Source organism: Lepidochelys kempii, chromosome 17 (assembly GCF_965140265.1).
Source record: "Lepidochelys kempii isolate rLepKem1 chromosome 17, rLepKem1.hap2, whole genome shotgun sequence".
Classification (NCBI taxonomy): Eukaryota; Metazoa; Chordata; order Testudines; family Cheloniidae; genus Lepidochelys; species Lepidochelys kempii.
The window spans coordinates 23,554,797-23,582,705 of record NC_133272.1 but is presented as its reverse complement, the minus strand read 5'-3'; the positions used below and the strand labels follow the sequence as shown (position 1 = coordinate 23,582,705).

The following is a 27,909-nucleotide window of genomic DNA, read 5'->3' as shown; positions in this document are numbered from 1 at the left end:
TCAAGTGCCTATATACAAATGCACAAAGCCTGGGAAACAAGCAGGGAGAACTGGAAGTCCTGGCAAAGTCAGGGAATTATGATGTGATTGGAATAACAGAGACTTGGTGGGATAATTCGCATGACTGGAGTACTGTCATGGATGGGTATAAACTGTTCAGGAAGGACAGGGAGGCCAGAAAAGGTGAGGGAGTTGCACTGTATGTAAGGGAGCAGTATGACTGCTCAGAGCTCAAGTATGAAACTGCAGAAAAACGTGAGAGTCTCTGGATTAAGTTTAGAAGCGTGAGCAACAAGGGTGATGTCATAGTGGGAGTCTGCTATAGAGCACCGGACCAGGGGGATGAGGTGGACGAGGCTTTCTTCCGGCAAGTCACAGAAGCTACAGGATCGCACGCCCTGGTTCTCATGGGCGACTTCAATCATCCTGATATCTGCTGGGAGAGCAATACAGCGGTGCACAGACAATCCAGGAAATTTTTGGAAGCTGTAGGGGACAATTTCCTGGTGCAAGTGCTGGAGGAACCAACAACGGGCGGAGCTCTTCTTGACCTGCTGCTCACAAACCGGGAAGAATTAGTAGGGGAAGCACAAGTGGATGGGAACCTGGGAGGCAGTGACCATGAGATGGTCAAGTTCAGGATCCTGACACAAGGAAGAAAGGAAAGCAGCAGAATACGGACCCTGGACTTCAGAAAAGCAGACTTTGACTCCCTCAGGGAAAAGATGGGCAAGATCCTCTGGGAGAATAACATGAGGGGAAAAGGAGTCCAGGAGAGCTGGCTGTATTTTAAAGAATCCTTATTGAGGTTACAGGGACAAACCATCCCGATAGAATAGTAAATATGGCAGGCGACCAGCTTGGCTTCAAAGTGAAATCCTTGCTGATCTTAAACACAAAAAAGAAGCTTACAAGAAGTGGAAGATTGGACAAATGACCAGGGATGAGTATATAAATATTGCTCAGGCATGTAGGAATGAAATCAGGAAGGCTAAATCACACCTGGAGTTGCAGCTAGCGAGGGATGTTAAAAGTAACAAGAAGGGTTTCTTCAGGTATGTTAGCAATAAGAAGAAAGCCAAGAAAAGTGTGGGTCCCTTACTGAATGAGGGAGGTAACCTAGTGACAGAGGATGTGGAAAAAGCTAATGTACTCAATGCCTTTTTTGCCTCTGTCTTCACGAACAAGGTCAGCTCCCAGACTACTGCACTGGGCAGCACAGCATGGGGAGGAGGTGGCCAGCCCTCTGTGAAGGCAGAAGTGTTCGGGACTATTTAGAAAAACTGGACGTGCACAAGTCCATGGGGCTGGATGCGTTGCATCTGAGAGTGCTAAAGGAATTGGCGGATGTGATTACAGAGCCATTGGCCATTATCTTTGAAAACTCATGGCGATCGGGGGAGGTCCCGGAAGACTGGAAAAAGGCTAATGTAATGCCAGTCTTTAAAAAAGGGAAGAAGGAGGATCCTGGGAACTAGAGGCCGGTCAGCCTCACCTCAGTCCCCGGAAAAATCATGGAGCATGTCCTCAAGGAATCAATTCTGAAGCACTTAGAGGAGAGGAAAGTGATCAGGAACAGTCAGCATGGATTAACCAAGGGCAAGTAATGCCTGACTAATCTAATTGCCTTCTATGATGAGATAACTGGTTCTGTGGATGAAGGGAAAGCAGTGGACGTGTTGTTCCTTGACTTTAGCAAAGCTTTTGACACGGTCTCCCACAGTATTCTTGTCAGCAAGTTAAAGAAGCATGGGCTGGATGGATGCACTACAAGGTGGGTAGAAAATTGGCTAGATTGTTGGGCTCAACGGGTAGCGATCAATGGCTCCATGTCTAGTTGGCAGCCGGTATCTAGCGGAATGCCCCAAGAGTGAGTCCTGGGGCCGGTTTTGTTCAATATCTTCATTAATGATCTGGAGGATGGTGTGGATTGCACCCTCAGCAAGTTTGCGGATGATACTAAACTGGGAGGAGTGGTAGATACGCTGGAGGGGAGGGATAGGATACAGAGGGACCTAGACAAATTGGAGGATTGGACCAAAAGAAATCTGATGAGGGTCAACAAGGACAAGTGCAGAGTCCTGCACTTAGGACGGAAGAATCCAATGCACCGCTACAGAGTAGGGACCGAATGGCTAGGCAGCAGTTCTGCAGAGACGGACCTAGGGGTGACAGTGGACGAGAAGCTGGATATGAGTCAACAGTGTGCCGTTGTTGCCAAGAAGGCCAATTGCATTTTGGGGTGTATAAGTAGGGGCATTGCCAGCAGATCGAGGGACGTGATCGTTCCCCTCTATTCGACATTGGTGAGGCCTCATCTGGAGTACTGTGTCCAGTTTTGGGCCCCACACTACAAGAAGGATGTGGAGAAATTGGAGAGAGTCCAGTGAAGGGCAACAAAAATGATTAGGGGTCTGGAACACATGACTTATGAGGAGAGGCTGAGGGAACTGGGATTGTTTAGTCCACGGAAGAGAAGAATGAGGGGGGATTTGATAGCTGCTTTTAACTGCCTGAAAGGTTGATCCAAAGAGGATGGATCTAGAGTATTCTCAGTGATAGCAGATGACAGGACAAGGAGTAATGGTCTGAAGTTGCAGTGGGGGAGATTTAGGTTGGATATTAGGAAAAACTTTTTCACTATGAGGGTGGTGAAACACTGGAATGCGTTACCTACGGAGGTGGTGGAATCCCCTTCCTTGGAAGTTTTTAAGGTCAAGCTTGACAAAGCCCTGGCTGGGATGATTTAGTTGGGATTGGTCCTGCTCTGGGCAGGGAATTGGACTAGGTGGCCTCCAGAGGTCCCTTCCAACTCTGTTATTTTATGATTCTATGATCACTAAAGTACATTCTGTGTTGACATTAACGGAGAAGTGCAACACACTTATAGCTAGAATGAGATTATAATTACAGGGTGGCACCCTTGTTAGCTGCGATGTCATTAAGGGGTTACAAATCATATGATGATATTGTCCTCTTGGTTTCCAACTCCAAAAAGAAAGTCCTTCTCTAAGACATGTCTTAGCACTAATGAGCAAAATTCTTAGCCTTTAGGAACAGCCTTTTATGGAGGTGGGGGAAGCAGTACAGATAAAAGCAAAGCCAAAAGAAAGCACAAATATATCCTGCTCTTAATCATCTCAGGAAGATGTTTCTTCATCTTTATATTTTCTGAGATTAAAAAAAAAGAAACTGAAGAGTCTTATATACAATGTTGTTGTCATGTCGGTCCCAGGAGACAAGGTCATTGTCATTGGAGAGACAAGGTGCGTGAGGTAATATCTCTTATTGGACCAACTTCTGATGGTGAGAGAGACAAGTTTTTGAGCTACACAGAGCTGAGGAATAACTCCCTGTAGCTCGAAAGCTTGTCTCTCTCACCAACAGAAGTTGATCCAGTAAAAGGTTTTACCTTGTCACTGAAGACTCTTGGTATTTATTAAAATTTTGAGATTCATGTAACATTCAAAGAACAAAGTTAATGTTCAGTAAAAACATATCCCATCTGTGGCTTTTAAATACCATTTTTTGCCATAAACTAGGAGTTATACTGTGTCCATCTACTTTCAGTAATTAAGTAATCCCAAAGGTCTTTACTGATGTATGATAAATATAATCTTGGCTTTGGGCAAGTTAGACTGGATAGGTAAAGTTATTAAATTCCTCCGAACAGAAAACAAGGCAAAATAATTAATGGAAAAAGCTTGTTTATAAAATGTCATTTAAGAAAATAGTCAATGGCTGATCGCTTGAGGATAGTCCTCTGCCGATCAGTCATCTTTCTATCTACAGTGAAGTTCCTTTTCCTGCTGCTACTGCTGGCTGGAATATGTAGAATATTTCTAGCCAACATGATCAATTTGGGGTACACAACACTGTGTTCCTTCCAGTAGTTCAACACATCCTGTTCATGTTCCATTATGGCCTTTTATGTTGTATACTGCTGCACTTCATCATCATGTAGATTCTCCCGTTCTCCAAAGTCAGACAGTGCTTTTTCATCAGCTGTTGGTAGATTATCAGTAATGTTGCATTGTTTTACAAGGTCTGTTCCATCTCCTTTCAAGTTTTTAATTAGCCTGCACACTTTGGAATTAACCTTTTTCATGTTCATGGTCAGACAGCATTTGACGCTGATTAAATTTAGGCCAGGGAAATACTTCTGTCTTGTGTAGGTCATGTATTTCTATTTATTTTTACAAGCCACTTGCGGTGACGTTGCCTGACGTATCCTAAGAAAGAGGCTGACAATGTCATTTAAGTTTCTCAAACCAAAGCATTACTGAGTTCAGTGTAGAATACTTGTCTCCTTCCAGTTCCCTCTGAGCTTCATAAAATGGTCAGAGGAATGACACCACTTCCCCTTTTCCAACCTTTAGCTTTCCCCTCGCTCTTTTAGATTCTCTTGCAGCTCATGGTAAATCTCCTGAATTGAATTTAGTGTCAGATACACCATGCTGAAACTTGTTTCTGTCATTTGAATCACAGTTTTAGACAACAGTGCTGTGATGCCAGATTTCAGAGTAGCAGCCGTGTTAGTCTGTATTCGCAAAAAGAAAAGGAGTACTAGTGGCACCTTAGAGACTAACCAATTTATTTGAGCATAAGCTTTTGTGAGCTACAGCTCACTTCATCGGATGCATTCAGTGGAAAATACAGAGAGGAGATTAATGTACACACACAACATGAAAAAATGGGTGTTGTTATACACATTGTAAGGAGAGTGATCACTTAAGATGAGCTATTACCAGCAGGAGAGCAGGGGGGAGGGGGGAATAAACATGGGGAAATAGTTTTACTTTGTGTAATGACACATCCACTCCCAGTCTCTATTCAAGCCTAAGTTAATTGTATCCAGTTTGCAAATTAATTCCAATTCAGCAGTCTCTCGTTGGAGTCTGTTTTTGAAGTCTTTTTGTTGTAATATTGCGACCTCTAGGTCCTTAATCGAGTGACCAGAGAGATTGAAGTGTTCTCCGACTGGTTTATGAATGTTATAATTCTTGACATCTGATTTGTGTCCATTTATTCTTTTACGTAGAGACTGTCCAGTTTGACCAATGTACATGGCAGAGGGGCATTGCTGGCACATGATGGCATATATCACATTGGTAGATGTGCAGGTGAACGAGCCTCTGATAGCATGGCTGATGTGATTAGGCCCTATGATGGTGTCCCCTGAATAGATATGTGGGCACAGTTGGCAACGGGCTTTGTTGCAAGGATAGGTTCCTGGGTTAGTGTTTTTGTTGCGTGGTATGTGGTTGCTGGTGAGTATTTGCTTCAGGCTGGGGGGCTGTCTGTAAACAAGGACTGGCCTGTCCCCCAAGATTTGTGAGAGTGATGGGTCGTCCTTCAGGATAGGTTGTAGATCCTTGATGATGCGTTGGAGAGGTTTTAGTTGAGGGCTGAAGGTGATGGCTAGTGGCGTTCTATTATTATCTTTGTTGGGCCTGTCCTGTGGTAGGTGACTTCTGGGTACTCCTCTGGCTTTGTCAGTTTGTTTCTTCACTTCAGCAGGTGGGTATTGTAGTTGTAAGAATGCTTGACAGAGATCTTGTAGGCATTTGTCTCTGTCTGAGGGGTTGGAGCAAATGCGGTTGTATCGTAGAGCTTGGCTATAGATGCTGGATTGTGTGGTGTGGTCAGGGTGAAAGCTGGAGGCATGTAGGTGGGAATAGCGGTCAGTAGGTTTCCGGTATAGGGTGGTGTTTATGTGACCATCGTTTATTAGCACCGTAGTGTTCAGGAAGTGGATCTCTTGTGTGGACTGGTCCAGGCTGAGGTTGATGGCGGGATAGAAATTGGATAGGAATTCCACCATGATTTCAACAATTTAGGCATCTGTATGGTCTTAGAGAAAGCACTATATTAGCTCTGTGATCTGTCACTCACGTTACTGTATATAAATTAGTTGGATGAAATCCAAGTGTTTTCACCAGCCGCTTTAAAAGTTCACACCTAATGTTTTCCCTTTTTTTTTCTTCTAAAGATGTGGTCCCCAAACCTTTTACCTTGCCCCCGCCCCCCAGGGGCAGGAGCTAGGCCATGGCTCTGGGAAGGGGGACATGGACAGGGGTAAGGGGGCCAACTCTGGTGCCATAGCTTGAGGCAGGGGTGGGAGCATAGCTTCCACCAGGGACTGAGGCCGGCAGCCAGACCCTGGGCGCAGGGCTGCCAGCTGTGGCCGGAAGCGGAGCCCCAGGAGTGGGGCCAGCAACTGGGAACCTGGGTGCGGGGCCAGCATCTGGGGCTGGAGGCAGGAGTGGAGTTGGGTGGTGCTCCCTCCCCGCCCCCACTGGGCCCAGGCCCCAACCATGCCCCCCCTCTCCCCGGAGCATTCCTTTCCTGTGGGGGCACATCACTCAGACTGGGGACCTCTGTTCTAAAGGAAACAGCAGTAGCTGAACTCTTGCTTTAAGTGTAAAGTCTGGTATGGCAGGCGTATCTCAAGTGCTGTGATGATCAATACCCCACTCAACACATCTTTCAAGATACATGGGTCCTATATATGCATATCACAACATGTGGTGTACCTCTTCCAGCGTATCAGATGCCCCAGTAACAGCTGTGTGGGTGAAACCAGACAACCACTATGCTCTTGAACTCACCAAAAAATGATGAAAGACAAAAACACTCTGTCACACAGTGGCAAACAGTTTTCATGAAGCAATCATGCCATATCTGATCTATCAGTCCTCATTCTCCAAGGAAACCTGCACAACACCTTCAAAAGATGAGCCTGGAAACTTACGTTCAAAACTCTGCTGGATGACAAAAATCATGGTTCTTCTTCATGAGTGATTGTTCATGTTGATTCCATTCTAGGTGTGTGCACCCCACATGCACAGTTGTCAGAGATTTTTGTCTTAGCAGTATCCGTGGTGTCGGCTGTAGTGCCCATGGAGTGCCGGGCTCGTGCATTGGTATATTAAGTGCTGCCGACCCTACTCCATCTCAGTTCCTTCTTACCGCCCGTGATGGTTGGTTGGAGAGCCTTGTCTTGCATCGCAAGAGCGTTCTTACAGTCCATTGTTCTGTCTTCTTTGTTGGAGACCCTACAGATACCACTAAGGCAAAAATCTCCGACTGCATGTGGGTGCACAAACACCTAGAATGGAATGGACATGAGCAACACATCTCAAAGAACAACAGTTATGAAAAGGTAGGTAACCGTTTTTTTCAACAAAGGCACTGGCTTTATGGCTCATTACAGTTAGTAACCCAGTAACCCTCCTTTGTGCTATGACTGCAGAGGTGTTAATTACCCACTTCATTTTAAATGGTTTCTTGCAACGTGTTAATGCTGTATTCTTAACAGTCTGTCCCACAGATTAGCTGTGATATTATGGTTACCTTTTCCAGACCTGAAGAAGAGCTCTGTGAAGCTCGAAAGCTTGTCTCTTCCACCAACAAAAGTTGATCCAATAAAAGATATTACCTCTCCCACTTGCCTCTCACATATCAGTTGTCATGATACCCACCACAATCACATTTTTCAGTATGTCATCTGATAAATTTGTTCTTTCCTATTCAGCTAAATCATGGTATGCCCTTGAAACTGTACTTGGGAATGGTAACACACTGTTGGCTGATACTCAGCTATAGGTATCATCTGCAGTAATCAGCTTTTGCAGGAGTTCGATGAACCCATTGTCCAAAGACAATCTGAGACGGTCAAATGTCCTTGCAATTGGGACTCAAACATTTGCTTGTAATTTCTGATTCTTCTTCCCTGTGGGTGCTCCTCTTCAGGTGTGCATGTACCCCTGTCCTATTGTTCTGTGCCTGTGATCGGAATTTTTTTGGTAATACAACCCATTTGGCCCATACATGTGCTCTACACATCTCGTGCCCAATAGCAAGGATGTATAGACTGCAGAGATGAACAGCTCTCAGTTCCTTCTCTTCGGCCTGAGACAGAGCGTCAAACGTGTCTGCTTCTACAGAGTGCTTTAGTGTGTTGGGATTCCCTCTGAGACTTCTTTCCACTACGCTTCCCCAGAAATCCGTTCAACTCCAGACTTTAACACTCACGTATCTCTATTTGGCATACAGCAATGCTATACTTAGTTGATTAGACTCAAATGTTGGAGGTGTGGATGCAGGGTACCTCACAGCTCTAAAGTTACACACAAACCCTCTCCCTTTATATACATGACACATCTCTTTGCATTTACTGTGCATTGAATCACACATTTTTGGATTGGATTGGTTATTTTGCAGGAACCAATCCCTGTGCAACATTGCAAGTTGCAGTGGGGGAGGTTTAGATTGGATATTAGGAAAAACTTTTTCACTAAGAGGGTGGTGAAACACTGGAATGCGTTACCTAGGGAGGTGGTAGAATCTCCTTCCTTAAAGGTTTTTAAGGTCAGGCTTGACAAAGCCCTGGCTGGGATGATTTAACTGGGAATTGGTCCTGCTTGGAGCAGGGGGTTGGACTAGATGACCTTCTGGGGTCCCTTCCAACCCTGATATTCTATGGTTCTATGATTCTATGCTCCGTCCAAACATTGTCCACGCTCGATGTACTCTTTACCTCATCTCTAGATTTCTAACCTATCTTGTCCATTGTTATCTTGTTGATAATAAATGATTCCCTTGGTGTTCTCCCTCTTATTTTAGATGGTTCAGATATTCTGTCTGTTTAGCCTACTGACCTATTTACTTACTTTATTTAGCACAAACGTCCTGCTTTCAGCCTGAAGATTCATTTACCTCCCTATCCTGTCTTCCAAAGAATGAGGCCTCTCCTATGTGTTTAATTGCTCAGGCCAGGCCTAGCTATAAAGTGTTAGGTTAGTTAGGTTTTTTTTGGGTGTTTGTGTCTGTTTCCTTGTACTTTGTGTTTCCCCAGTTACAGGGTCATATTTTCTGGGTTATGCCATGATCCCCAGTCTTTAAATATTGTCTTTCCTGATGGGAGGCGATCCCAGTTAATGACAGGCGCTCTGTGTCTGAAGTGTTTGGGGGATACCCATATTCTCTCAAAGTGGAAGATCTGTACTTCTTACAAAATCCAGATTTCAAATGAACAGGGAGATTAGAGAGAGCCTTAAAACTGGCTTCAGACCAACACTCTCTGAGGACACCCCTGTATGTGGTGCCCTGTCTACCTTAGGATCCTGGTCACTGAGAGCTTCAAGGAGTTTTCTGCTATCCTTTCTATCTTAGGATCTCAGTCACTGAGACCTGCAAGGGAGAAGACAGCTGCTACTCTGGCCACCTCAAGATACCAGTCACTAAAACCCATGGGGGCTGAGGCACCTGCATCCATCCATGCTAACAGTACCGAGAGCCTCACATTATAAATTGATGGATAACCAACCAAGGGGAGCAGGAGTGTTAGATCTCCTTCAAAGAAGCCTTGGTCACCAGAGACCCCAAGAGGAGTGCTATTGAAGCTCTGAGTGTTTCTGGTACTGAGAATATGTCTAAGTCTGCTTCTAAGAGTCATGCTTCTACCAAGGAGGACCTGACACCAAAGTCATCCTCCTACTTCCATTGGTCATGTCCATGCAAACAGGAGATCAGTGCCATCAGACTCTTTGGTACTCTTGGGGTTATTACATCTGAGTCTGTGCTTGGGCATGTTCATCCCTGAATTCAGACTAGACAGGTATCTACCTCAGTATCAATACTGACTTCCAACATAACCCTGGTACCACAGGAATTCAGATACTCAATGGACTTCGTCTCCAATGAACCAAAGTCTCTACTGCCTACTTATACTGTGCACTTCTCGGTACCAGTATCTTCTGGGTCAACAATTACTTGTTTTTCATTGAGACCCTCTACTTTTCTGACTTCCGCCATCCAGGGAGAATACGTATCATCTATGTGGAAGAGGACTCTGATTCGGATTCATAGCTTTCTGTTCAAGAGTCTTATTTATTCAAAGATACATTACTCTCCTCCGCACACAGAGAGAAGGGAGGATAGGTGACCTCCACCTTCGAACAGCTGAGATGACCAATGGTAGTATCTCCTATGCCCTATGGTCCTCCTCAATGGTCTCACTGCGATCCATGGGCCCTATACCACCAACAATTTTTAAGGGCCCTGAGTCCCTCTCATAGGGAGCATGGCAGTCTCATTCTCCTGTGCCCTCGCCCGCTCCTCACTAACCAGAACCGCTGTAGTAGACCTTAAAAGAACAGAAGGCAAGGACTGACAAGGAAAGTAACACCTCTCACAAATATTTCATTATCATCACCAGATGAGGCTGTAATGCCTCCGCCACCTTCCGTGGTGGATGACTTTTGATAGTTCCATGAGCTGATGAAGCGAGTGATGGATACACTTCATATTCCTTTTGAGGAAATCCAGGACTCCCATCATAAACTCCTGGAGATTTTACATGCCTCAGCTTCAAGATGTACGACACTTCCAATTAGTGAGGCACTTTTAGAGCCAGCCAAGATGATCTGGCAAACTTCTGCAACAGCACTCTCTACATGCAAGTGTGCCGACAGAAATACTATGTCCTGGTCAAGGAGTCGGAATTTTTATTCTCACACCTTAAATAGAATTCCTTGGTTCTGCAGTTAATAAACATGGGAGGCAGTACAACACCAAAGATACTGTATACCAAGGACCAGAAGCATCTTGATCTTTTTGGATACAAAAGGTACTTGCCACAGGAGCACTGTGAAGGCCATCATAAATGAAGGTCAGCTCTTGGCCAAGACTTCTTTACAGGGCTCCTTAGACTCAGCTAAGACTGCATCCCAGTCCATTTCTACTGCAGTCATGGTGTGATGACCATCTTGGCTCCAGCTGTCCAGATTCCTTAGGAGGTACTATTGTAGAGGACTTTTCTTTTGACAGTCACAAGTTTTATTTTTGAATTCTACTGACAATTCCCATCACACTTTGAAGGATTTGAGGGCAACACATAGATACCTTGGGATCTATACACCTGTGAATAAAAGAAAATTTAGCAGATGTCAAACAGCTCAGAGATCTCTCCCAGCTCACTTTTCTACTTTCTGTAGACCTCCTGAACCTCCAGCCAAGAGACCAAGGTATTCCAAGAAGCCAGCTACCGTCACAGCCACTTCATCCTAGCCATCCAATTTTGATGTCTTGGTTGAGAGACTGACCCACCCACTCCACAGGGATAACTGCTCTATTCCATCCTCTCTCACCACCACCCCCCCTTTGGATACCATGTCTCCCAATTTCAACCTGTATGTCAGGCCATAGCATCCAGCAAGTGGGTTTTGTCATAAGGTCCAGTTACTCCATCCCCTTCACCTCCATCCCTTCCTCTTACCACTGCTTCTCCATCCCTTTTCAGGGACTCATCTCATGATCGATTGCTTAGACAGGAGGTTGCCTCTCTTCTACACTTAGGAGCTACAGAACCCATTCCAGTACAGCTCAGGGGAAAAGGGGTTTTACTCCAACTACTTTCTGGTTTCCAAAAAGAACAGGGGATGGAGGCCAATATTAGATCTCAGATGTCTGAACAAATATGTAAAACAGCTGAAATTCAGGATGGGGACTCTTGCAGCTATAATTTCCTCCATAGATTCTGGGGATTAGTTTGTGGCTCTCAACCTTCAAGATGTTTATTTTCAGTCATGATTCATCCCTCTCATAAGAGATTTCTTTACTTTGTAGTCAACTGTGACCACTACCAGTATTGCACCATCCCCTTTGGCCTCACCTTTGCCCCAAAGGTATTCTCAAAGATCATGGTAATTGTAGCTACCCACCTATGTCTTATGGGGATAATCGTCATCCCTTATCTTGACAATTGGTTGCTCAGAAGTCCCTCTTATCAAGAGGTATTTTCAGCAGTACAAGTGACAAGGTCACTATTCCACAGTTTAGGCCTCCAACTCAATCTTGAGAAATCCACTTTGACACCAGTACAGCATATCTTTTCAGGACTTCTGCAATTTAAGATCCTCCTACCATTGTCGCACCATCAGACCCATCCTTCTTGGGTTAGGGCAGGGATCTCAAACTCAAATCTCCATGAGGGCCACATGAGAACTAGTACATTGGCCTGAGGGCCACATCACTGACACCTTTTCATATAAAGGTGCAACTGCCCCCACTGCACCCCTTCCATGAGGCCCCGCCCCTGCCCTGCCTCTTCCCACCCCTTCCCCACCCCCATTCCAACCCCTTCCCCAAAGTCCCCACCCCAACTCTGCCCCCTCCCTGTCCCTATTCCAACCCGTTCCCCAAATCCCCGCCCGTGTCCCGCCTCTTCTCCGCCTCCTCCCCTGAGAACACAGCTCCCCGCTCCTTCCCCTTCCCTCCTGGAAAGCGCTAAGCACCGCCAAGCAGCTGTTTGGTGGCAGGAAGCACCTGGAAGTAGGCAGAGGAGCGGGGATGCAGCGCTTTGTGTGGGAGTGGGGGCAGCGGGTGAGGGGAGCTTGGTGGCCGCAGGAAATAACTCCGGCGGGGCCCAGGGAGCTTGATGGGCTGCGGCCTACATACCATGTGTTTGAGACCCCTGGGTTAGGGGGTGCATCTGAGGTCAGACACAATCCAGGACAAATAGTCATCCGAAGAAAGGCTTCTTCATATCAATCTTCTAGAGTTGAGAGCAGTGAGAAGTGCTTGTTATTCACTTTCTTTCTCTGATCAAAGTCAAATCCATCAAGATCATGACAGGCCATGTGGCCTGCATATTTTACATGAATTGTTGGGGCAGGGTGTGTGTCCTCTTACTTGCACTGGAGCAGTAAACTGCTGGAATTGGTGCCTCGCCAACCAAATAGTGATCTCAGTTTCTTACCTCCCTGCTATACAGAATACCACAACCGATGATCTCAGCAGGTAGTTCTCCTGTAATTACAAATGGGGACTTATGAGTCCTCAACACCATATTCTTACCTTGGGGGTTTCCAGAGGGGGTTTAGAGCCCTCACTCACTAGGAGATGTTTTCCTTATTTCCTGGGCAAAGAGCCTACTTTACAAGTATCCACCAACACCGTTGCTCTTCAAAGTTTTGAGCAAGATAAAGAAGCACAAAGCCATAGTCATTGTGAGTGCACTGATGTGGCCAAAACAAGTTTGGTATCCTGACCTGATTTGACTCACTTCTTGTCCACTGCTGAGACATTACCTGTTGTCTCAGGAGACTGGTTTGTTACTTTATCCCGGATTAGAAATTTTGTGACTTCAGGTGTGACTCCTTGATGCTTCTTGGGGGTGTAAAGACTTCCTGTTCAACAGAGGTGCAACAAATATTGTTACATAGTAGAAAGACATTTACATGAAATACTTCAGAAATGGAAGAGACTTCACCACTGGTATTCCCATTATCAAGATTCTCCTTTTCACTCTCATCTTCCCACAGTTTTAGTCTACCTGTTGGAATTGAAAAGATCTGGTCTCCGTAAGAGTTCTCTCAAGCTCCTCTTGGTGGCTTTGTACCTTTCACTCACTGGTAGAAGGTTTTTCATTTTTTTTCTGACCCCGGGACCGTAAGGTTTCTGAAAGGACTGATGAACCTCTTTCCACAGATTAGAGAACCTGCTCCACTATGGGACTTGAACCTCGTTCTTAATTGCCTTATGAAACACCCCTTTGAACCATTAGCTACATGTTTGCTGCTTCTCGTAGCCATTGAAACTGCTTTCTTGATTGCCATAACTTCTGCTTGGAGGGTTGGAGAATTGGAGGCTTTAGTGGCAGATTTCTCCCCGCCCCCACCTTTTACAGTGTTTTAAAAGACAAAGTATTATTGTGACTACATCCCAAGTTCTGACCCAAGGTGTCTTCTCAATTTCATATAAATGAAACCATCCATATCCCATTTTTCCCCCTCAAAACTACATCAGACTTGGCAGGAAGCTACCTTCCATATGTTAATTGTCAGATGGGCATTAGCCTTTTATCTGAGCAGAACCAAACCTTTCCAAAAGTCTACGAGGCTGTTTGTTTCAACTGCAGATGGTTCATGGGGATCCACTGTCTCCACCCAGAGACTCCCCACTCACTCTGTATTTTAAGGCAAAGTTTCACTTACATGGGATGATTAATAGGCAAACAAGGAATTTGGTTGAGGGCTTTAGAAACCATGCCACATAGTAATGCACACAGAAGAAAAGGTGCCTTAGTAAGGAAAGACTCACTGGCTTAAAATGGCAAGCAGTAGTGCCATAGTCAGATGTTGCAGCAGCATGCACAGGGCTTGCCAACATTAACATTTATCTTAGAGGCAAGCTGGGGTGTGAACCTCTTCTGCCAGCAGCTTGCTGGGGACTATCTGTCGGTGTGGCCCCTGTTGACACACACACGGTTTGTTAATGCACTGCGATCAAGTCCCATTTCAAAGGGAATTAGATCAAAGCATGTTAACAAACTGTTAATAGGTGCACCAGCAGGGTGCACATGGACAGTTAGTCCATGGCAGGCTAGTGCAGTCAGGCTAGATTCACGCTCCAACTTGTCACAAACTAAGGCTTTGTCTACGCTATGCGCCTTTTAGCGACATGTCTGTGCCACTACAGCCATGCCGCTAAAAGGCGCACAATGTAGCTGCTGTTTGTCGGCGGGAGAGAGCTCTTTACTGCCTAGCCTGCAGATTACAGGAAGTTTGAACAGCCTGCCAATATAGCCTGTCGAGCAGTCGTTTTGGTTGGTGCACTCCCAGCTACTGGAGCCAGCAACATGGAGGCACCATTTGAAGAACTTCTCTTGCTTGCACTTACATTCCTGTGTCAGGAAACTGGCAGAGCATCTGTGAGGTGCTGGTGGATATTTCAGTGGTGTTTTCTGTCCCACCCAAGATACCTGATGGATTTCCTGATGGAGAAGGAGGAGGAGTACCCTCGCTTGGCAGACTCGCACTGGCAGATGCTGCTCAGTACAATTGGCATAGCTGCTGATGCCCCCTATGTAGAAGCACAGACTGGTGGGTCACATTGTCCTGTAGACCTGGGTTGATCAGCAGTGAGTCCAAAACTTTCGTGTGAAGAAAGCTACATTTCTGGAGCTTTGTGAGCAGCTTGCTCCCACTCTCCAGTGTAGAGACACAACTGAGGTCACCCTTGCTGGTCCAGAAGCATGTTGCCAAAACCGTCTGGAAGCTGGCTACCCCGAACTGCTACAGATCCCTTGCCAACCAGTTTAGGGTTGGAAAGTCAACTGTGAGTAAGGTGGTGGTGGAGGTATCTGGAGCAATTACGTGTGTGGTTTACCCTGTGTGTGGCGGGCATTAAAGATATTCCGGAGGTAATTGCTGGCTGAGAGAATAGGGTTTCCTAACTGCTCTGGGGCAATTGTTTGCCATAATTTTCCTTCCACAAGGAGAACATGAGTACATAAACCACAAAAGTTACTACTTCATTGTTATGTGGCCCCTTTTAGACCACAGAGGCCAATTTACAAGCGTCAACGTGGGCTGTACTGGAAAAATTCACAATGCCAGAGTTTTTTGCTGCTTAGGAGTCTACATTCATAAACAGGCTGGGACACTATTCCCACTAAATGACATTGGCATAAATGGAGTTACTTTCCCCACCATTATTCTGAGGGACCCCGCATACTCCCTTTTGCCTTGGGTTATGAAACCATACCCTGATTTCAGAGGCCCTGGAAAAAGAAGGTTTAATTACATTCTTGGTAGGTTTAGAATGGTTGTTTAATGTGCTTTTGGTAGATTAAAATGATTAGTTCTAGGCAAAAACTGACATTCTGCTTATTCTGTGGTTCATAAAATCATTTCTCTCAAGGTGGCATGGACTACCTGTAACTGAAATAGACTAGATATGGAAATAGAAGACTGTTCCCCAAACACACACAGTGAGTTCACCATTTCCAGGCAGCTCCATAGACCAAACAGGAATGGTTACAGAATGGCACATTTCAAGTCCTTACTATTGAAAGGAAAACATGAGTGACTGACTAACAAACGTCTGTGACTTCACAGTGAAAAGCCTTTTTACAGCTGTTATGAATGTTTGAAATTTCCAGTTGCCATTTTGAACTCCATGTGGTCAGGAAACCTGGTGGGGTGGGTGCGGGACATCAAGGCACTCTGATACAATCCACCATTAGCAGACACGTGCTAGTAGCCAGGGCTTGTCATAACTTTTGTGTTGCTTCTTAGAGCAGAAATCCCTCCAATTACTGTAATAATAAACTGTAAATTGGAGTCATAAACTTACCAGGCTCTGGGGCAACTTCTGACTCCATTGGGTTTGCTTTGGGCTCAGCAGCAGACATTTGGGCTCAGGCTGGCTCCTGGGCTCTAGGATGATGGGAAGTGGGAGGGTCCCAGAGTTAGGGCTGCAGCCCAGGCCCAAAGGTCTACACCGCAATTAAACAGCCCCTTAGCCCGAGCCCCACAAGCCAGAGCCAGCCACAGGTGTATAATTGCAGTGTAGACATACCTACATGGAGTTCCTTCTCAGGGTTGTCTCAGACTTTCACATTAGCCAATCTATTCATCCTCCTGTTTTTTCCCCCAAACCTCTTTCTTCCATAGCCAAAGTAAAACTCCACACACTAGGTATGCTTAGAGCAGTGTCCGTTTACATGGACTGGACTACATCACTTAGAGCCTCACCAAGACTGTTAGCTCTATTTTGCGGAATAGATAACGGGACAACCAATGCCTTCAGAGTCGCTAAGTGGGTTTTGGACTGTATACATACCTGCTATGTGCTAACAGAGATCCTCCTGAACATTTGACTTGAACCCACATAGTTTTCATCACCTCCCTCAATAATGTGCCATTGACTAAGACTTTTAGGGAGTCATAGCATTCAAGTCACGGGAGGTGACAGTACCATTCTACTGATTGTTGGTTAGGCCTCAGCTGGAGTATTGTGTCCAATTTTGTTCACCAACACATAGAAAGGATGTAGAGAAACTGGAAAGGATCCAGAGGTGAGCAACAAAGATAATCAAAGGAATGGAATGCAGCCTATATAAACAAAGGCTAAAGTAACTGGGTTTGTTTAGTTTGGAAAAGAGGAGATTAAAGGAGTGGGGGAATATGATAGCGATCTTCAAATACTTGAAAGGCTGCCATAAAAAAGATGGAAAAAAGTTCATTCTTGCCATGGAGGGCAGTACAAGAGGCAAAGGATTCAAACTACAGCATAGCCGATTTACATTAAATCTTAGATGGGGGAGGGATAGCTCACTGGTTTGAGTGTTAACTTGCTAAACCCAGGGTTGTGAATTCAATCCTTGAGGGGACCATTTAGGGATCTGGGGCAAAAATTGGGGATTGGTCCTGCTTTGAGCAGGGGGTTGGACTAGATGACCTCCTGAGGTCCCTTCCAACCCTGATATTCTATGATTCTCAGGAATAACTTCCTAACTGTAAGAACAGTAGGACAATGGAACAAACTTGTGGAAACTCCTTCACTGGAAGATTTCCAAAAGATGCTGGAGAGCCATCTGTCTTGGATGGTTTTTCCTCCAGATCAGATTGGCAGAGACCATGGGTTTTTTTCACCTTCCTCTGCAGCATGGGGTATGGGTTGAACTAGTGTAAATGCAGGTTTGAACAAGTGTAAATGGGGGATTCTCTGTAACTTGAAGTCTTTAAATCATGATTTGAGAACCTTAGTAACTCATCCAGAAGCTAGGGGTTTATTACAGGAGTGAGTGGGTGAGGTTGACTAGGTGATCATGATGGTCTCTTCTGACCTTAAAGTCTATGAGACACAACAAATCCTGCATCTTGGCAGGGGGTTAGACTAGATGACCCTCATGGTCCCTTCTAACCCTGTGGTTCTCTGATTCTGCAGCCAAGCCAGATGGTGCTGAAGGCATAGCAGAGGAAGCTGTTAGACCCACAATAGGGGCCTCCTTACAGGATGGGGAAGCAGGCAGATACCGGACACAGTGTTGGTATATAATACTGTAAGTACTCTTTATTGCTTACAAAATAAACCTCATTCACTCCACATTCATACTCCAAACATATTTCTCCACAGTCCACAGATCAGAATGAAGTCCTGATGGCAAGTCGAGGTTCAATTAGATCAGATCACAAGATGTGGGGAGCCGGCAGAAAGACCACATCTATATCCAAACAGGGCTCTGGTTGTTGAAAGACTTCAAATTGCAAATGTTAGAAGCCTCCATTTATAGTCCATTTTGTGACGTCATTACTTTTTTGTCTCTGTTGTTTGGGCCTTTCACCCACAACTCAGTTCCAGGCAGGCCTCTAGAATCCAAGGCGTGCCATTTCCTCCAATTCTTATACATCTTTTTTATAGCAGTCCAGCTGGTGGTGTTTCTGTATCTGCTGATTCTCCATATATTTCCCAGGGACATAACAGTTGTTTTATACAATAGTCCTTGACCACTTGAAACCTCAAGGTTTTTGCTGCAGTTGCCAATACGCAACGTACGTACTCATGTCAAAACACAGTAGTTCATCCACAGTAGGCCTCCATGGCCTATAACATATTACATGGATATATGCATTATATATGCATATATATAAATCCCAACGTTTCCTCCCTTTGATACATGATTAATACCATTAATTATTGTAAAAAGAAAAGGAGGACTTGTGGCACCTTAGAGACTAACAAATTTATTTGAGCATAAGCTTTCGTGAGCTACAGCTCACTTCATCAGATGCATTTCGGATGCATTCAGTTTTCCACTGAATGCACCCGATGAAGTGAGCTGTAGCTCACAAAAGCTTATGCTCAAATAAATTTGTTAGTCTCTAAGGTGCCACAAGTCCTCCTTTTCTTTTTGCGGATACAGACTAACATGGCTGTTACTCTGAAACCTACCATTAATTATTGTATCACTTTATAATTTTGCAAGCAATTCAATTTTATATATTATTTGCTCCAGAACTTCTTGTCACTTTCTTATTTGGCAGTATAGACATAGCATAATAAAGGTTAACAAAATCATTAATGCAAATAATATAACAATAGGATGTAGCATTAAATTTAGAAGAGCTGTAGCACTGGGAGACCATCCTTTAAAGACATCATACCAGTGATGGACTGTCAATTGTTCTCCTTCTTTCCCCAGTTTTAATATTTGACCATTGTGGACCAGAATGTTAATTTTTCCCAGCTGAGCAGATTTAGATACATCTTTTGCATATTGCCTGATTTTTTTCACTTTCATCAATCAGTTTTTCCCATTGTTCTCAATGTATCCCCAAATTAAAGGACCAGTCCGCATCTTTTGGTATCCAAACAATTTCCTTTTTTAAAAATAGAGGACCTTGGAAAATAATTCCATCAGTAATGACTTCTGTTACATTACATTTACATGACTCAATTGGGCTTTTTTTGGTCATTCTTCCCCAAAATACATGTTTTTCAATGGTTGCCACACAAATACACCCATTGCCTAAATCAAACACTCTTGTGCTATTAGAGGCTAAATTTTGCATAGTACAGTGTCTGCTTCAATGGTTCAAATGACATCCCTCTAGGGACCAAGTTATCTGTGGGCACACTCATTTATTTCGCTCCCACTCCTCACAATGTTGTGTTAATTCTACTAATTTATAACTCCCTTCTTCTTGAACTAGGTGGGTCCCACTTATTTCTATTTGCCATAATTCTCCATTAATAATTTTTGGCAACCCCCAGGCCATTGCTGCTTTTCTCTGCTTCCCTGTGTTGTGTAACAGCATTCTGCCTTTCCACTCTCCTCTCAGAGTGGCTTGATTCCAATTAAACTCCTTATATTTCTTCTATCCTGCAACTCGTTGACTCCGTATATGAGGATCTTTGAACCATTCAAAAGGCCATTGCCCATTACTTGACAGATTGACCATTCTCTCTCTCTATTGTATCCCATAAGTTTGCATCTGTGCACATCGTTTTGCTAGTACAGATTTATTGTTAATTTCAGACACACCAAACAGATTTACATATAGAGACATTTCCAAGGCTTGGGCTTGTTTCAACTGGAGCTCCACACTTCTTATTCCTTGCTCTGATAATGCACCAAAATTTTGTGTTACGTGTCTGTATAACCCCCAAAATCTTACCCAAGGCTGACATTTTCCCTTGTAACGTCTCAATATCAAATGAGTTTAAAACTCCAGCACCAATGCCACTTACAGTATATTCCCCTATATCTCTTTTATTTCATATAGTCCCATCTCCCCATTGTTGTTGCCACTCTTATAGTAGAGGTAGGGCATATAGCACATGCTCCGGATGTTGTGCACTTATGTTTATTTGCATTCTTTCCAACCAGATCGTTTGGTCTACAATAGTTGGGGCTTCAATTACTTCTCCCCTTCTATTTTGGTGTTCATCTGCCATGATTCTTGGTGCAATCTTCATTCATTCTACTAGATTCTCTGAGTTCAAGGACATTCCTGCCGAACTAGCGATTCCGGACAATTCACCATCCATGTCTGGCTCTCTGCTCTCATCCTTCTATTACAATTCAAGTATTCTTGAAGTTGTTAAGTCATATGGCCACATGCACTTACATGCTCCAGCATGCAAGATTGTACCTTCACCCTTTTCAAGCCTTGTTGGTTGGTCTGTCGCCCAAAATGTCAGGTATTCGACGGGCTGGTCTGAGTGCCTCCAGCAATTCTGGACTCCCTCCAATGGTGGACAGTTCAGAGCAAAGTATACTAGAGTTTTCCCTTTGCTGATTCTTTTCCAGACAGGACCATAGTCACAGATGTTTCCACAATAACACGGTTTGTGGTTGGAGCAGGAAGCATCTCTTCATATAAGCATTCTGGAGCTTCAGGCTGGTTACAATGCACACAAGGAATGTTGAGCACAGATCAGGGGCATAGTGGTTCACATGCTCACCGACAACACCACAGCAATGTATTATGTGAAGAAACAGGGGAGATCACTCCTATCAGCTTTGTCAGGAGGCAGTAAAGTTCTGCCAATTCTGCATTGAAAAGAACTTCATTCTCACAGCCATTCATTTACCAAGTGCCCAGAATCACGTAGCTGATCATCTCAGCAGGAACTTTTCTCAGAATCACGAGTGGTCTCTGAAGAGCAGTGTGCTGAGGTACATATTCGGAGAATGGTGCATTCCTGTTGTTAACCTGTTTGCAGCGAAGGACAACAAAAAGTGCCATCAATTTTGCTCTCAAGTGGATCTCAGTCTGGATTCCATGACAGACACATTTAATCTGAGTTGGGGATTAGCTCAGATGTATACTTTACGCTGAGTCCTGCTCATTCCTTAGGTAATCCTCAGGCTAAGTAAGGATGGATCATGCCAGACTGATTCTCATTGCATCAGTTTGGCTGAGACAGTGTTGGTTTTCCAATCTCCTCGGTCTTTCTGTTCTTCCATCCATTCCTCTTCCTTGTCCCGATGGATTGGTTTCATTCCATGGTCAGATTTCACACCCAGCACCGAACAGTCTACACTTCCCAGCATGCATGCTGTGTGGCTAGACAAGGAAGAGAAGTCCTGTTCCGAAGCTCTTTGGCAAGTTCTACTGAATAGTAGAAAGCCCTGTATTAGGACTCTCTGTGTGGCAGAATGGAATTGTTTTTCGATCTGGTCCCTCATCTCAGGGACTCAACAATACAGTCATGTGTTCAGAACATTGTGGAATACTTGTTATACCTCAGTCATCTGGTTTGTCTTTCAGTTCATTCAATTTTGGTCCTACATTCTCCAGTTCAAGGGGAAATCAATCTTCTTGAACTCCTTGATAGTCAGATTTCTGAAAGGGCTCACTTGTCTCTTTCCACCAGTGAAGGAAGTGATTCTCAGTGGGACTGTAACACTGTGTTGGCCAGGGCTCTACCAAATTCATGGTCAATTTTGGTCAATTTCACAGTCCTAGGATTTTAAAAATAATAAATTTCATGATTTCAGATACTTAAATCTGAAATTTTATAGTGTTGTAATCATGAGGGTCCCAACCCCAAAGGGTGTAATAGGGAGGGGGGTTGTGATATTGCCACCCTTGCTTTTGCACTGCTGCTGGTGGCAGTGCAACCTCCAGAGCTGGGTACCCAGCCAGCAGCCGCTGCTCTCTCACCGCCTCCAGCAGCACACAGAAGTGAGGGTGGCATAATACGGAGGGGGCTTCACTTTTCAGGGGGGACAGGGCTGGCCTTACAGGTGGGGGATGTTGTGGGGGGATTCCATGATCACCTCTCCCTGACACACAGCCAGCTCAAGGCCTCTTTAACCCCTGAGCACTAGGGCACTGGGCTTGGGGAGGGGCAGGGCTCAGGGCACCCTGGCTGAAGGCTCCTACTGTACACCAGGCTCCAGCTGCTGGTCCTAACCAGGCTGGTGTGGGACAGGACTTCCTCTTCCCCTGCAGGGGCTACTCCCAGGGCTGGGTCAGACCCACCTCCAGGAATCTCCCCCAGCTGCAGGAAGCTCTGGGGCTGCTGGCTGGGAGCCCATTTCTGAAGGCAGTGCAACTGCCAGCAGTAGTGTAGAAATAAGGGTGTCATGGCAGAATATTGCTACCTTTACTTCTGTGCTGCTGCAGGCTGCATCGCTACCTTCAAAGCTGAGGGGCTCTCTCATCTGGGAACTGATTAAGGAGGTCAGACTGAGGCTATGTCTACAGCCTATGTCAGCATAATTTATGGCACCTTAGAGACTAACCAATTTATTTGAGCATGAGCTTTCATGAGCTACAGCAAGTGAGCTGTAGCTCACGAAAGCTCATGCTCAAATAAATTGGTTAGTCTCTAAGGTGCCACAAGTACTCCTTTTCTTTTTGCAAAGACAGACTAGCACGGCTGTTACTCTGAAGCATAATTTATGTTGCTCAGGGTTGTGAATAAAACCACCCTCCTGAGCAACATACGTTACACTTACATGAGCCCTTGTGTGCACAGTGCTGTGTACAGCGCTCGAGCGGGTGCAGATGTGCCGATACAGCTGCACTACTGCAGCACATCTGGTGAAGACGCTCTATGCTGGAGAGTGTCTTCACTAGATGTGCTGTACATATAGACGTTTTCTGAGAGAGACAGACAGAACCTGAAAATTGAGTTTTACTACAGCTTGGCTAGTACTCAGGGCTAACCAGAATGCTTTAACCTTTATTCCTCTGTGTTGACCTAAGGGTTTTCTGTGCTGTATTCCAGTTGACTTAATAAGCCCTTCTGTTTTGAAAATACTGCTTGAGTGTCACTGTAAATGCTTGGTGAGGTGCATTAATTCCTGAAGAGTGTACAAGTCTCTACCAGGAATCTATCTGAGTTGAACTTGCTGAGCAGAGCTCACAGTGTGAAGCAGGAGTGCTAAAGCTCAGAGGTTCAATCTCAGGAGGTGGTGAGGCTGCGTGGCCTTCCCTGAAGGAAGCTTGGGACCCCTTGTGAGTTGGGCACATCAAAGAGGTTCCTCCAAATGACTGTACCAAAGTTGAGGGCATACCACTGATCCTGTTAATCCATGGCAATGGGTATTCCATGACGCACTCTCTGGCCCCTCAGCATTAGAGTCTAAATTCTTGATGTTTGGTGTGGAGGAACTGAGGGGGGTCAGCGTGGCGCCACCCTTAAATAGCCTGGGGAGTAGCTCAGGACCAGAGCATGTGTGCCACCCCTATAGATACTGCTGGGGAAGTTCTTTGGCTTTAGTGCCCTTTCGCATGCACACCTGAGTGGAATTCATTTCTGCATCCTCACCTTAAAGAACAACAATTACAGTACAGGTAAGTAACTGTCTTGTCTGCTGACTTCACTGCATCAGTACACTTGAATCATATTTTCAAGTTTTTCTTTCCTACTTTGAGGGCTAGGAAACGCTTTAAAAAAATGAAAGATGAATTTCTAATGTAATCACATGACTCAATGAGCTGGGGCCCTAGGCATTTAGAGATCCTATTCCTTAATCCATCCCCATGGATACATCCAGAATATCTTCACTCTGCTTAAGAAATGTAAGTTTCAGAGAGGAACATTGGTCCATGTTTTTCCCAAGTTAGCTTCATTTGAGGACAGTAAATTGTTGATTTTGAACACTGCTTATGCTTTTCCTAACTGCCCTCTGTGTACAGGATGGTTGTGGACACTTCATTTGTATTGTAGGAGAGAACAGGAAACAGTAGATGCATAAGGGCTAAAATTCTGGCAAGTAGCAGCACAAATAAACTAACAATCAGCTGTGAAAAGTCTGCTGCAGTTTCCACAGTAAACATCTGATGAAGTGAGCTGTAGCTCACGAAAGCTCATGCTCAAATAAATTGGTTAGTCTCTAAGGTGCCACAAGTACTCCTTTTCTTTTTGCGAATACAGACTAACACGGCTGTTCCTCTGAAAGCTGTGAAATGTTTCACCTCAGTCTAGATGGGTGCATTTCAGATAAAAATTGTTTAGAAAGGTGCAGATGCCCAAAGTCTGAGCACTTGGCATTCCTTGGCAATGGCCAGCAAACTCTTGAAGTTTAGGCTGGCTGTGGCTACATTTTATATCAGCTGCCAGAAAGTAGATGAAAAGAGACTTGAGAACCCTGCCCTATATGTGGTTAGGTAAGAAGCACTCATGTGTACTGCATAACTGCTCCTTTTTTTCCTCCTAGATCTCCATCTACTGGTGGATGTAGCTTGCAAACAGGAGCACTTTCCAAAAGAAGAATTAAGAGAGTGAGAAGTGGGTGACAAGCATGTGAAAATGTGCATTAATTGCCAACTGGGTTCTCCATATCAGACCCCAGAGGCAGTGCTTTGCACACAATATGCACTTTGGAACTTTTCAACTGTTTTAAAAAAATCTCTTTCCTTTTGCTTTTGTTAGTTTTATGGGGAACTAGTCACTCCACTGTTTACTGCATCTCTTTTGTTACATTTTCTACTTCGACAGGTTGTAAAACATCTAGCGGCTAGGGTGTTTAATATGCAGTAATTGTTTACCTGCCTAAAATTGCTTAGAAACAAAAAGCTTGGACACTGTAAACAGGAAACCTTAAAAGCCTCTACAAGACTTTCTTACTGGGGAGCAAGCTGTTTCTCCTGTTGTATTTGGAATCTCTCTACTTCACTTTGTTGGGGAGTGTAGTCAGCACATCCCCAGTTTTGTGCTAATAGTGTGTCTCCTTTGAGTTATACTTGCCCTTTAAAGGGAATTGTGTGAGAAACAAAAACATTGGGAGGTCACTAGATTCCAGGTCTGAGTGGGTCAGGGATTCCAGGAGAGCATCTCTGGGAAAAGTGAGCTAATTTTCTAAGTGATTAATCAGGGAAATGCTCTTCCATCCAAGCACAGTGCTCTGTTTCAGCAGCAAGTGTGTCTGACCGATGAGCATCCACCACACACAACAGCCGCTGGATCTTTTACATAAATGAAACATTCTTCTGTTTTAATAATTTCTTTTAATTCTAGTGATATCTATAATGGTAAGTCATCTGTTTGTTTACTATTTTAAGTAGGTCTTCACAAGGCACTTGTTTAATATAATTTAATATATTGACAGTAGAGTTAAGATTTTTAACAGCTATGTATTTGTATTAATATTTATTAATGTTGAAATACTGACAGAAGGATAAAGGATGCATGTGAAATATTTGTTGTGTTAGGATAATATATGTGAATGAGGCAGCATTGAAAACATGTAACTCTAATTGATTCCTGCCAGTTCATGTATCTTTATAGTCAGTGAGACTCAGTCCAATATAATTGGGAAAACACACAAGGAAGAAGCAGAGCGAATAGGCCTGCTATTTGTCAGAACCCGAGTTATGGCCTCTAAATCTTCCTACAGTGTACAGCTATGTTCATTACCTCAAAGACAAACTCTGGATGGTAGGATGAACCAAGATCAGACCTTTTAAACCCCTGCCAAGGCTTCAGACCAGAAAGTTGGAAGCTGGGGGATGCTCTTGGGTCTTGGGACGCTAGCAGGAGCACTACTATACTGACCTTCCTCAGAGCTGCCATTTTACATCTTTTGTCATATGCATACAGCAAGTTTTCAGAGGGTTTGAATGTTTTAGGGGGTTGCATCTTCTCAGGCCCTGCACTCAAATTAGAATATGTTGAAACCCAATAGCAAAAATGGACTTAATGCATTCAAATAGTTAAAGGGAAAAGGAGTTCAGCAATACAGCAGGATCACTGAAATCTGAGTTTGGTTTGTTGCTGGCAGGGTTTGGGACTACTTCAGAGGATGCTGTTGGAATAGGGGAGAGCTTCATTACCCTCTAGCAATTTCTGCCGTTAAGGGAATGGTGACAGGCTTTGAGGAGAGTCCTGTCTAGTTCAACTGCCCTGACTGAGAAGTGAGTATGAAGTCATAGGGATCACTGGAATTCTGCATTGCCAGACTGGAGCTGTTACATATTAAGTAAGGAAGCTTCCTGTCTTAACTTTCTCAGTCCTGTCTACACCAAAAGATGTGATGTTCTTTTGGAGAGGTGAGTCAAGGAGCCTTGGCATGGTTTAAGGTTCTACTTTTTAATGATTAATTACGAAATCCTAGTATTTATTACCTTTCTGAATTAAAAAAGGCCATGGAGCTGGATCTCCTGCCATACTTTACATGCACAGTACTATCAGCTGTAGCTTTCCTTATCCTTAATTAACTCTCAGGCACATTGTGAGAGGGCAGAAGAGAAAAGACACTCACTGTGTAAAGAAATCCATATAGTATTGCACAACTAACAAGTCTCAGGTAACCCAGCATACTGGACATCTCAATATTTTAGCACTTTTAGCATGGATGTATTTCAGTCAGTAAATCATAAAGTGTGACTGCTCCAACCAGGCACATTGTTTTACTATTTTCTTGTTAATGGGAACAATGTGGAGTTTGGTTACACTGAGATGTAAAATTACAGCAGCACATAAAGAACATAAAGTTATTAAAGTGAAATAGATGTTGCATTTATATTCTCAGTATGTGTGTTAAACTTTAAAATGCAGATATTTTAAAATAAATATTTTATCCAGTAGTTCCTGATAGCACCTTTATAAATTAAAAAAATCATTGCCACACTAATAGGCTTCTTAAAAGTATAGTCTACCAGATTTCCCCCTTGGGTAACTGCATTGATTTCTGTGGAGTTCACCAGGGATGAATTTGGCTCCATGTGTATCCAAAGGGTCACTATCTGTCATGTTTTTGAGTGCAATTCCTTTCTCATAAGCACCATGTTTTATAGAGGTTCTCTCCGAACTAGCCTAATGAGAGGCTGGATGGATAGGATAGCATATTTTCTGTATGGTATATACTAGGAAGTTTTATATGTCTTCCTCAACACAGATCCATCACATGCCTAGTTACAAACTTCCACTTGCAACCTAACTTTGAGGTTATAGGTCTGACCTATAGTATTATTCACCTCCCAGTGATGTCAGAGGAGAAAAACAATTGAATTCCAGACCTCTGACATCAACCTGACCTGAAACGTTCTTGCAGTAGCAACTAGAAAAGGGCTACTGAATCTAAATTAGCAAGAACTGAAGAAAAGCTGTGCGTGAAATGGACGGGTCCTTCCCAGGGCCAAAGACATAAGGCTGCAATAAATCAGTACATTCTACAGAGGGGAGTTGCTTCAGATACTGGCTTGACGCCATTCAGAGTGTCACGGGAAGGCTGGGAAAGTGCCTGCCATCACACTGATAAATTCCCTACTTCATTTGTTTATTGATCTGACTTTGCATTTTAATTTATTTTATTATTTATTTTTATCTTTGCTATGTTCGACACAGACTTTGCTTTAATGTCAGTTTGAAGGACCAGTTAATTACCCTGATTTATATGTGATAGGTTAATCAGTAAGATAATCAGGGATGTGTTGAATGCAGTTTAGCTGTGGATCAGGAGAGGGAGTCCAGGAGCTCTGAGAAACAGACATCAAGGGGGTGGGGTTGTTGCCTATGGCTGCTCCACCCTCACTTTGTCAGCAGGTAGAGAGAAAGCTTGCAGTCCCAGGGGAGGGAGGCAGAGAGCTGAGGAACACAAACTGCAAACCACAGGCTTCCTCCTCCAAGGAATTGATCCAGAAGTGCTTTTCTGGA

General features: G+C 44.2%; 1 protein-coding gene across 1 annotated transcript in view; it reads left to right on the top strand.

The window, feature by feature from the left end:
* The window catches only part of HSF5 (heat shock transcription factor 5), a 69,206-nt gene extending 44,655 nt beyond the window's left edge, over positions 1-24,551 (top strand). Inside the window, exons 6-7 of the mRNA XM_073315045.1 lie at positions 17,740-17,854; positions 24,473-24,551. Coding sequence (XP_073171146.1) covers positions 17,740-17,854; positions 24,473-24,551 — 194 coding nt within the window. The remainder of the gene's footprint in view (positions 1-17,739; positions 17,855-24,472) is intronic.
* Positions 24,552-27,909: the final 3,358 nt, after the last annotated feature.